Below are 12102 nucleotides of genomic sequence, written 5' to 3'. Positions count from 1 at the left end.
GAGAAAAAGGAGGGGTTGTGTCCGTGCTTGATATTGGGACAGCAGCCCCATTCAGCAGAAAACAGAAGCAAAAAGTCTTTAAATGGTCCCAGAGTACTCGGAAAAACGCATATACACGGGAGGCTCAACACAGAAAGGCTCCTGTTCAAACCCCCCAGCCGAGGCTTGAACCTGTGACAGCAGCGGTGCACCGCCTGCACCCAGTCAGAACAAAAGACACCCACCAAACAGCTAACTTGTGAGGTTCTACAATTATGCTGTTTAAACAAAAACAGACTGACAAACCCTTTAAAAATGTGCAGCATGAGAACAGCTGCCAATTAATAAACAACACATATTGACACAACATTTAACGAACAACCCCACCTTGACAACGTAATTACGGATAACAACAACTTGGTGCTTTTTACACGAGAAACATAATGGACCCGAAATATATATGAAAAAAGAAAATGAATAAAAACAACAAAGGATTACAGGTGGGAGGGGGGCAGCCATTCTGAAATCTGGAATCTCAACTTACAAGTTCTTTATTGCATCATTTTCTTTTGGAAAACAAATTCCAGAGACAGCTGAAACACGTGATTAGCTACCTCAAATTCTTCAGTTTATTTGTCTTAGCAGTCATACAACACAAATATTAATCTAAGCCGCACATAAAAGGTAAAAAAAAAATCGTTTGATCAATCAGTTACCTGCAATCTATTAATGTTTTTTCTTCTAATTTAAAAATATTCAAAATTGCACTGAGCAATGCTGAGAATGGTCACAACAGAGGCCATGATACCATCCTGACCTCCACAACTGTGCGACAGAAAAAAGGTCCAGACATTCGCTTCTAGGTAATCACTTTGCTTTGCTGCCTTCTTTGTCCTCAGGACATCTCAAACTGTCAGGTTTCTGCCAGGCTGACCTCTACACTGGAAGACTTGATTCCAAACTATTTGTGCAAATATCAAATGCCAAGTTTTTTTTCCAGACACACAAAATATAGCGTCAGCTTGATTAAACAAACCCTGCTGCAAACCTCACTGATCCGCTGGTCTTCCTTAAAGCCTCCCTGTACACCACACTGCTTTATAGTTTGACCACTTCCCGGGTGTCAAGCACACTGATGAAGCACCGCTCTTATTTCATAAAAACTGTAACTCGGTTTGTTCATATTTGGTGCATTAATGCTGTTTTGTTCAATAAGAGACTCGACATCCTCATCAAAAACATTTTCATGATGTTAAAGACACTGCTACGAAAACTGTGTTTACCTGGTTCCTTCCTCTCCGTCTTCCATAGTTTCGTCTCACTAATGTCTTGTAGTTTTGGTTCTTTTTGGTCAAGTAGTAGAACAGGACACAGTCAGCAACACTCTGAAACGAGTAAATCATAACATGTCTAAGCTTTTTCTTGTTTCTTCTGACTGAATATTATGAAGCTAAATAATTTGGAGCTGTTATTTGCACTGAAAGAAAGAGTCTGATGACAGGTGCTTAAATAAGAACAGCTAAATACTTCATGACGACTATTCAAACTCCACAAAAACAGAGTCTTAAATAACGAAGCTTGAAAATGGAAAAAATTGGTTTACCTTTCTCTCTAGATAGGAGGCTATCAAGCCAAAATTCTTGGGATGCTGTATGAACCTGCAAATAGAATTCAGTCATTATTCATGCAGACCAAAAATACACCAGCTGTGAGCATGGTGCTAACGTCAGGGTCCAGTAACAATCTCTGCAATGTAGAAACAAACCAATAAAAACTCACTTCTCCTTAAAAATCTCCCTTTCGTGCTCGGTCCAAACATTCATAAACTGCCGGGCTTTGTACACCTTCATGGGGTCATCCATTAGGCCGTTCATGTTGATAAACTTCACTCTCCTCTGCTCGGAGTCATACATCATGGGAGGGATGACTGACAGCTGCCTCATCTGTTTCTCGTTGTTCTGTGGACAGACAGAGAAAGTGTTGGTCAAATATTGACACGCCATCTTAATGCTAATCAAAATCTTCCCACAGCATTTGTAACGTAGTTTTAACATCTATAGGTCTTTCTTTTCAAAGAGAAGAAGAATAATAAGTAAATATGACCTGTGAAACCTCGATTCAGACTAATATAATTTAGTTGCTGCATTTGTCCAAGTTTGCCACCTGAACGAAAGACTAACAGCTGCTTTAATCCTCTGTGGGTTGAATGTGCTGCAGATCAGAAAGAAATGTCTGTAATGACTTTTCGTGTTAATCTCTGTACTTCTGTGAATTCTACCTGATTCTCTCTGGTTTGTCGAGTTTTCGTTTTACCAGCTGTTGATTTCTTGGTGCGGGTCAGAGTTTGTAAAGTTACTGCTACAGCACACGTAGCCTTTCTGACTTTTACCCTCTCTGTAAGAGTTTTCTGTTCACCAACCAACAGGGTTTATTGGAAGAAGTTATAAAAGATCTGCACCATTTACCAAGTAATTACATACTTTACCTTTTCTGTACAGCGCAGTGGAAACAGCGTGATTACAGCTGTTCAAGGCACAGCTCGGCCCTGTGATACTTTTAAAATGCAGTGTAGTTAGTACCTACCTCCTGCTCAGAGAGGCCGTCTATGATTTCAGAAATCTCATGCTCGCTTCTTGCAATGGTTGCAGACAGACCGGTTCCTCTTTGTCCAACTCTGCGAAAAGCAGGGGTACATAACAATAGAAATTTAGCTGAATTACATTTGCATAGGGTGCAAAGATTTCACCTATAAAGTATTCATGACTTATTACAATTTTCTGGGTGGCTCTTTCAAAGGTCTGTTAATAAAAGCTTCCTGTCATAATCAATGAATGATGTATTAACTGTCCAGCAGTCTGCATAAACAGCACAGACATGAAAACACTTCCTTGAATATTTCAATGAGAACACAAAACACCAGTGCAAAGAACAACTAGAAACTGGACCCTGACCCTATTTCCCAGCGTTCCCACAGGCACCCAGCGAGTCTGTCTCTGCTCAAAAGTAGGCCATCACACAGCACCTAGCGTCCCCCATTTAGTGATAGCTGAACAGACATCTTAAAAATGGAAAGGAACCATTTTTATGCCTCAGTATGCCCAGTTTGGGTCACCATTATTAATGCATCAAAGAAAAAGAAAGGGAAAGTTGTCAACTTTGGTCCCACGGTGCTTCCATCCAACTTACAGTGGATTTAAAGGTCCCATATTATGCAAAATTCACTTTCTAAAGGTTTTCTAACAGTCACATGTGTCCTCATAGTCTGTGTATGAGGTCTAAAAACGAGAAAATTCTGTCCTCTCTCACTTTCTTGCTCCACTTTTTAGTGAATGTATGTTCAAACAGGTGAGTCTGAGATCTTTCCCTTTGTGACCTCACGAAGGGAAATAACTACCATCCCTGGTAGTGGATACTGTCATTGACCCTCCGTCTAGCTGAGCCTAAGAAAGCCAGATCCTCTCCCAGATAGGGGCGTGGACAGGCACCAGTCGTGAACATTTAGAGGGTCAAACACAGAAACAGCCCGTTATCATAAGACTTTACTAGAGCCACATTTGGAATGGCTGAAATTAAGGACCAAGGCTGAATTTGGGGCAATACACTTTAAAAACAATGTTATAATCTGGGACCTTTAAAATTATAGAGCTACTAAACTAATTCTGAAAAGAAGCCACAAGTATTTATTTCTGCTCAAAACATGAGAACAATTACCATAACTTTTGCCAATTGAATGTGTTTTGACCAAGTAATTGAGCCATAATACAAACACAAGATTGCTACTGACCTCAATTATAAAATCAGCTTAGTTAAAGTAAACTGGCACGTTATGGTACCAGTGCATGTACTCATCCTTAAATGCCAAAGCAAACTAACTTTAATGTCAAAGCCAGACGAGCACAATTGGGCTAACTCCCATTTTGATCAACATTCTTGCAGCTTCGTTATTCACATGTGCTGACAGAGACGACCATACAAAGCCCAAGCATGAAGCACATTCTCAGTTTTGTCCTGAGATTATTTTAATAAAGCTTAATAAAATGACTCAATGCCAGAGCTACTTTATGCAGATTCTTTAAAACAAGGTCAATAAACAGACTATTTTCAAAGCCATATGATTGTTATGTTAAAAAGGTGTCAGCATGATAATGACCAAAAATTAGCCTAATTATAGTTTTTGCCGTCATCCTGCAGCCCAATGTTGTCTAATTGTATTTTATACTTGAGAATAGTATAGACAATCTTATAATTAAGCGTTCGCCACAATTATTATTTCTTATTTACAACTTTCCAGCAGGGTTACTTAGCCAACAGATCGGCTTGCATGTCCACGTAGGATTTGGATATATGTTATAATCAAGGGGTGATCAGCTGTTCTGTTATAGAAAGAATCATTCCCACTTTGAAATAACAACAAAAGAAAATAACACTCGAATCTGATTAAAAGCCAGATGACCCACCTTTCCACCAGCACTTAAACGCACCACATATTAGTGGAGCTGAGGAGTCTGGATGCGTGAAAACAGTCAACATCCCAGATGAACACACAAGCTGTTCACATTTAATCTGACCAGTGTGCATCAGGCAACGCGTGCACATGCATTTAATGATTTCTATGCACAGGAACTTCCTGTCTGTGAGGGTATGAATTTGGATTTGGATCAAATTTGGACCCCCCTGAAAATGAGATGTTGCATCTCAAAGGTTTTTCCATTAAATAAATTTCAAATTTCAAACCTTAGTACAAAATATGAATGTTTTGTCTTCATGTGTTATTTTGTTTCCAAAATTTCTTAATATTTGCATGTGTAAAGACGCATTCGCAAGTAACCAAAGTTATTGGCAAAATTATTTACACATTCATAACCATTACAGTCTAATTTCTTTCCATGCAGGTGTATCACTGGGCCTCGACTTTGACCCATCACTGGTAAACAGCTTTACCTCTGGAAGCGCTCTTGCTGCTCTCTCTGTTTGCGGATCTCCGGAAATTGCCTTTCATAGTATTCCCGTGTTCTGCTCTCCTTGGCTTTGCGTCTGGGGTTGTTCTCCATGCGCTCCACCTTCTTCTCCCACGCCTCCATCAGCTGGTCATAGCGCTGACAGATCTTCTGTTCCTGTTTACACAAAACAGAGTAGCTGTCCATCAATACGAGCCAAAGGAACCACTCTGCATCACAATGAGCCAGAAGATCAGCTCGGAATGGTTGTGGAAATCATGAGGGAGTTGAAATTTTAATTACTCATAATATTTCTCAGTTGTATTTAAAACCAAATAAAACAAATGACAGATTAAATAAAATGATTATTTTAAGATTATGTAACTAGTACTCTGTTATAACACCCCAGTATACATAATGTAAAGGTTACAGAGAAATAATTAATTTAGGTGGTGCTTACATGCAACTCTCAAATTAAACAATAAATAAAGTTCAGTTTGACAGAACAGAAAGCTGTATTAAAGTGTTAATTAAGAGAATGTAAGTAATGAAATTTAACTATCATACCACCTAGCAACAGCAACCACAACGCTTCTCTTTACGTAAGCTGACTGGTTGAAGCAGGAAGAGGTGTGTTGCAAACACGTTGCTCGGGAGGAACAGGCTGTATTTGTTGCTGTTGGTTTGGCTCTTTTAAACGCCGTCTAATGACCCACTAACAATTTATTCAACCATTTTGTATACACATAACTTTTAAAGGTCATTGCAATTCCATTACAGAGCAAAAGGGACATTTATGTACCGACAACTTTTTAATCAGCACATGGATGATGTTTATCTTTAAAGCATAAATAAAGAAAAAGAAATAAACAGCTAATGCTGAAAGGTGAAAGAGTTTAAATGTTAAGTGAAGATATGGAAAGACTCAGAGCTGACAGGACATTACAGCCTTATTTCCACTCTCTGCAGCAAGAGACAAACAATTCACCTTCCTCTTGGAATGAGGCCATGTCTCTCTACCATTGTTCAGAGTCCAAAAGGTCTGTCTGACTCTGAGAGAGGTCAGACTTACTAAGCCAAAGCAATACAAAAAAATAGCAGTGTTTCAACATGAAGTGATTCAATATTTAAGTAACTGATAAGAAAGGCAGTGGTTGGACAGAAATTTCTCAGAACTGTTGTTTATTGCAACAATATTTACTTTTCTATTGCATAAAAAAGTTATTGGCTCACACATCAGTACAAACAGGGGAAACAAAGGCACTTCCTGTTCTGTGAATAAATCACTTGTATAATTTTACAACTTCCACAATCTTAGGTAACTACTGTCAACTGATTTCTCTGTTAGGAAAGTCTTTTGAGTTTTATTTTCCTTTTTTATAACCTTGGTAAGTCCTGGTTGCAGTGTAACAAAGAGATGACCAGCATAATAGCTGCAGGTCGACCACTTCGGTAAGATGCTGGCAAAAAGCTGCTAGTCTGGCAATAGACTTAAATTTCTTTAGAACAGGTTTCTTATTTTAAAACAATAAGAAAAGTTATTTGGGATCAAACATTTAACACTCCTCATGTTATAGCTTAAAACCAGATAAAAAGCTGCTTGTTTAATTAGTGTCAGACATCAGTACAGCTTCTATGTGCAATTATAGGAGACAAAAAGGATCAGGTATGTAAGCTTCAACGTTGTGAGCAGGGGTCAGTAATATAGCAGCAGTAATATATGACTGTTGCACTGATTTGGGGAAAAGGCTGTTCCTGTTGTGTTTGTAACTTCAGCACAAATACATACATGAAAGTCCAAGGTGTATTTTTTTAACAGTTGGGACACTTACCCTCTGTTTACGTGCATGGTTCCTCCTTTTAAAAAACAGTATCAGCTTCTTCCTCATGACTTGGTTTCTGAAAGAGAGCAAAATTATTTACTGAATTGCTGAAATCTTTATGTCATTATTATTTTTAATCAGAAAAAAACAAAAACAAAAAAACATATGTAGCAAAATCTAATACTTTATTATTTCAGAAGAAAAATTTGTGTTTAGCTTTTAATTATTTTGAATATTTGAAGCATGCACCCTGACTATTGGCAACCAGTAGAAAATACTGGGAACTCTTTTGTTTACACATGATGGTGACCGAGGGGAGAAAAGAGTGAGAGCGCTGACCCTGAGACTGTGACCTGTACAGCAGGTTCACACAAATGTGGTCTCTGTCCCGATAAAAGACTGAGCCAGATGGGCTGTTCTCGTGGTACACGCTGATAAGGGTTTTGTCCCAGACAGCATGGCCTTCAACCCCCAACCCACCCCCACCCCCCAAACACAACCAACTCCAAACACACACACACACATGTTCTCACTTCCTTTCTCAATCACTCTCCTTAGTGTCAGTAGGGCAGCTTAGTCAGGTGACTCAGCGATCAGATTAGGCAGGATTATCAACTGGGTTTATGAGGACTGAGGTCAGAGTTGCCTCTAGCACTTTGCTCTTGTCATGATAGTATGGTGAGCATCGTGTCTGCAGCAAGATACATAGATCTACGTAAAATAAATTCATGAAACGCATATCTGTACTCACGTCTTGATGTTGTCGTGGTACACCTTTGTGTCTGATGGCTGGTTGTACAATGGCTATGTTGAGGGGAAAAAAAATAAATTGAAATAGGTCAATAATTCATCAGCAAGCCTTTGAAATAAAAGCTGGAAATTGCTTGCTTTTCTCAAAAGCCCCCCAAAAACATATAAATAACCATAAAAAAAGCATACCAGCTCAACTTTGGGACCAAGGCCTTCCAGTATTTTATGGGCCTCCTCAGCTTTTTTCTAAAGACAAAAAAATAATAAGTTAACACTTGAAAAAAAAATGACAGAGAAATTGAGGGCTGAATATTTTAAAAATTAAAGATATGCATCCAAAAATACATCAGCAGTGTTTCATAGCCATTGTTATGAAACTGCATAACCAACGCTGATGGTTAACAAATATGATAATGGAAACAAAAGAGGGACTGAAAAACAATCAAACCGCATGTTTGTAAACTGTAAACTTCCCCCATTTGCTTTGGAGTTATGTGTCTGTATGCATGTGCTTTAATAAGAAAAATACATGAAACAAAAAATAATCACAGGAGCTGGTAAATATTTTTTCTTGGATCAGTGCAGAATGAAAGCTCATTTAATATAGTAAGGCATATTGACTAACTTATATTTTAAAAGCCCTGATCTGCAAAAACAAACACAGCTGCAGACAAAATGTTGTGCGCTAAGCTTGAGCAGCTTTACAGCCTGAAGGGTTAATGGTTGACTGAGGAGGAGAGCGTGTCTGAGCTCTCTGACTACAACACTGACGGTGACGAACTGTCATGACCTCCACAAACACACCCTGACTCTGTGTTTCTGTGAGGGATTGATTTATACTGTTTAGGTGACATTTACAACTGCGTAAGACTTTTCTTTAATCTTGTTCTTAAACTATTTTTAATTGTTCTGCAAAAACATTTTCACTTCCTGTACTACTGTCTTTAATAACATCAACAGTCCAAAAATCCACAAGACAATCTAGCATGTTTAAGAGTATTTTACAACATTGCCATGCCACAAGCCTGTTTAAACAACAGTGGAGATTCTTGAGCAGAGCAGCATAAAATGTTCCTTTTCTATCAGCTGTAAGTTTTTTGTTTTTTTTATTATAACTACCAGCTGTAAGTTAACACAGTTCTGAAATGGCTGTAAACCATCAGCGAGACTACACTGCAGATAAGTCAGTTAACAAAAGGCCAGATTTGATTTGCAGTGGTCACCATGGTTATGCGCAGCAATGAAAATCCAGGGACAACATGTGCTATCAGTTTGATGCTGAATCATTTTAACAGACAAAACAAAGTCATTTTTGTGGATACAAGGGGATTATAAAAAAAAAGAGAGAATGAGGATTCTTGGAGTAATCAACTTACTCTGTTTTCATCATAGATTATTTGGACTATGCTGCGGTGCTTGTGCTCCACTGGAGGAGGGGTCACCGGCTTTTCTGGCTCCACTGGCTTTGCTGCTTCTTCCTCAAGTTGTTGCTAAGAGACAACATCAAAATATGAAATTTCAATAAGATGAACTGGAAAAGATGTGTCCCATTTCTTCTATGCTATTCAGCCTGTATCTGTCTTGATTAACACTGGTGAAAAAACACTGATCCATCTGAACAGAGCCCACCTAACCACACACACACACACACACACACACACACACACACACGCACACACACACACATCTTCCAGCCATCTAAGCCCCACACAGGTCTTATCACAGCAATCTATGCAGCATGTTCAAGTATAACTTTTATGGCGATTTCTACTTCTGGGTCCACATTGATGGCAGCAGACAAACAAAGCTGAATGTTTGGTGCGTCACTGCTCGCAAGATAAAGGTTATATAAACTACCAGGTTAAAAGGTAAAAGCAGAGTTCCTGAAAACCTCAAATAAACGATTAAATCCCTGAAAATCAGGGAAGAGGGTACGGTGAAAAACTGCAAGGAATTCTGTGTCTGCAAAGATCAGCTTACATTCCTGTATAATGAGACAGAATTCCAAAACGGATGGCAAAAGAAAATGAACTAAAAAAAACAAGCTTATCTGGATTGGATGGCAGGCTGACGAAAAATAGATCCAAAACTACAGAAATAGTTTTGAACAGCAACTCATGTAATAATGTAATAAGCAAATGATGGGTTTTTTGTTTAAAACAAAGTAATAAGGCATTTACATCTGATTGTTTATCATAGCAGAAGCTTAATAACTCCTTAATAATCTTCTAAATGATTGTCAGCTCAGTCTTTTTATTATTATTCCTTTTTGAAATGACACAAAATCATTTTATTAAACTTTTCGTTGACAAGCTGTTTTGTGTTTGATAAATTTCTGGCTGGAGAACCAACCTGCTTTTTCTTCAGCTTTAAAATCTGCTGCTCTACTTTAGCAATCTCTCTGTCCACACGGTCCATACTCTGGATCAGTTCCTCCTTGGAGAGTTTGGAAGGAGAAGTGTCCTGTTCCTCACCCATGTGTAGCGTAGGTCCTCCTGGGGATGGGGACCCCACTTTGACAGTGAACTGAGACTCCTGACAGAAAAGAGCGAATTCATTCATTTTTGTACAAATCCTGGCATAAATCTATACATGCCAAACAACTGTAAGTGGTCTCACGTCAAACCATTTAAAACTTCAGTCCATGATTTCAGTCACGCCATAAAAAAAACAAACAACTGAACAAATACAAAGCCAGTTCCAAAATGGCAGAACCATCTTGGTTCACAATACTGGGAGAAAAGTACTAGGTCCTACCTTTTTTACATCTACAGTGGCTCTTAAACTGTCCTGTACAGTGTGAGGCATGGGCAACACTATACCCCCTGCTGTGGAAGGTGTACGTGTGATATGGGCTTCAGCAACAGTCTCCATGCGAGGGCGTTTAGCCTCCATGGCCTCATGCTCAGCCTGGGTTGTGATGGAGTGAAACTGCTGTTCGTAACCATGGCGTCTCTCTGGAGGCCTGAGAAATTAAAGCAGGCACAAAATGTAAAACAAGCAACAGTGCAGATGGTACTTCTCTACAACAGGAGACTTAAATTAAATACAGAACTAAATTAAAACCTTTAATCTGATTAAAACAGAAAATATACACAAACATGTGTTAAAGGGTAATAAAATTTGAGCACCCACCTTTCCGCCCCCGGGTGGAATTCAGACAGTAAAGATAGTCTTCTCCGACCCTGTGGGTCCTGCATGTGAGTACGATAGTCTGGGACGGGGAAATCCTAAAGGCAAGAAGATCACAACACAAACAGATTCATAAAACAATCTGATGAAGGTCAGCACAGTAACAAAGAGATCTGATGTGAAGCGACTGACTGCTCTGTTCACACAGCAAAAGCAGAAAAATTTCCACAATTATATAACAGAGACACAACAGATGCAACTCAGTTTTAATCATCTGTTAGCCCTGGCAGCTTCAACCACCCTTAAAGAGCATATTGCAGCTTAAATGTTTTACAAAATCCACATGAAATGTTGTCCAAACATTACTATTTGAAAATTCTATTGGCGATTTTAAATATTTCACAAGACATAAGGACATAAATATAACTGGGAAAGGTGACATTTTTGAGCAAAGCCTCTCAAATGTTTTTTTTTTTTCTCCAACATGGCGTCATATGACATAACGAGAGGAAGTTGTAAGCTAGGCGCTGCCTTAGATCAGTGTGGAGAGTCGATAGTTATGAGGCAGAACAGTCGCATTATCTCGAGCCAGTGTGTTTTCACTAGTTTTCGGCTGCATTCATTTATCATAAACATATTAAATTGTAGCGTATGTGGAGGCAGCACAAACTCCAGCCTGTCAGGACATCGAGTCCACAGGTTTCCAAACAGGAAAAAATGTCACTGTCTTCTGTGCCTGGGTGCTTTTTGTGCAGCTGAAAAGACGGGACCTCACTTCAGCTTCAGCTACAATAAATGCGGTCGTCTGTGCCGCTCACTTCAGACTGGAGGATTATCAGCAATATGATGGAGTTCAAAGTGGGTTGCTGAAGCAAAGATAAGGTGTGACTCAAACCAGGTGCGGTGCCCTCGGTGCACATAGCTTCTTCATTAAGACAGTTGTCAACAGCATGTTCTGGTCCTGTAGTCAGTGGGAGACAGGCATGAATCCGTCAGAGACTCAGCTTTACGCAGACTCGATCTGTGCGTGGTAAGTCTTGTTTTCAAATGTTACCAACTTCATTAAAATAATGATTTCAGAGATTAGAAGCCATGTGATATGTAGGTTGTCAAAGAACAGTACAGCTAGCTTTTGAATAGCTGTACTAGTATGACTACATGATGCTAACTGTTAGCTCAAGTTAGTGATGTTGTGTTGACTGACATGAAAACACTTGTTTAGTCTTCTCAATGAGTTGCGGGTGCTACCGCAGGCCCCTCCCCCATCCAGAGGCTCGTGCAGCAGCAGCCCAGCTCCAAGCTGCAGGAAGAGCAGGAGATGACGGAGGAAGAGAAGGAGACCTGTGTTTCATAACCAGCCTTAAAATGAATTACTTAAGCTGCTACTGGCTGATCATGCCCTGGCTTACAGTCAGATATTATTGCCTGTAGACAAAAACATTTAAGAAGCTTTTTAATCTTTTAAATGTTTTTTAAATTAA

The 12102-nt window shown here is 39.2% G+C and overlaps 1 protein-coding gene across 6 annotated transcripts in view; it reads right to left on the bottom strand.

Annotated features, from left to right (window-relative positions):
* ncor1 (nuclear receptor corepressor 1) overlaps nt 1-12102 on the bottom strand; it is a 58751-nt gene that overhangs the window by 37470 nt on the left and 9179 nt on the right. For all 6 annotated transcript variants that reach the window (XM_042008087.1, XM_042008089.1, XM_042008091.1 and 3 more), the window contains exons 3-14: nt 10625-10719; nt 10247-10454; nt 9842-10024; nt 8866-8979; nt 7679-7735; nt 7491-7543; nt 6749-6815; nt 4921-5093; nt 2563-2653; nt 1759-1937; nt 1583-1637; nt 1263-1364 (exon numbers count right to left, since the gene is read on the bottom strand). In XM_042008087.1, the coding sequence (XP_041864021.1) occupies nt 1263-1364; nt 1583-1637; nt 1759-1937; nt 2563-2653; nt 4921-5093; nt 6749-6815; nt 7491-7543; nt 7679-7735; nt 8866-8979; nt 9842-10024; nt 10247-10454; nt 10625-10719 (1377 nt within the window). The remainder of the gene's footprint in view (nt 1-1262; nt 1365-1582; nt 1638-1758; nt 1938-2562; nt 2654-4920; nt 5094-6748; nt 6816-7490; nt 7544-7678; nt 7736-8865; nt 8980-9841; nt 10025-10246; nt 10455-10624; nt 10720-12102) is intronic.

Source organism: Melanotaenia boesemani, chromosome 15 (genome assembly GCF_017639745.1).
Source record: "Melanotaenia boesemani isolate fMelBoe1 chromosome 15, fMelBoe1.pri, whole genome shotgun sequence".
Classification (NCBI taxonomy): Eukaryota; Metazoa; Chordata; class Actinopteri; order Atheriniformes; family Melanotaeniidae; genus Melanotaenia; species Melanotaenia boesemani.
This window is presented reverse-complemented; position numbering and strand designations above follow the sequence as displayed.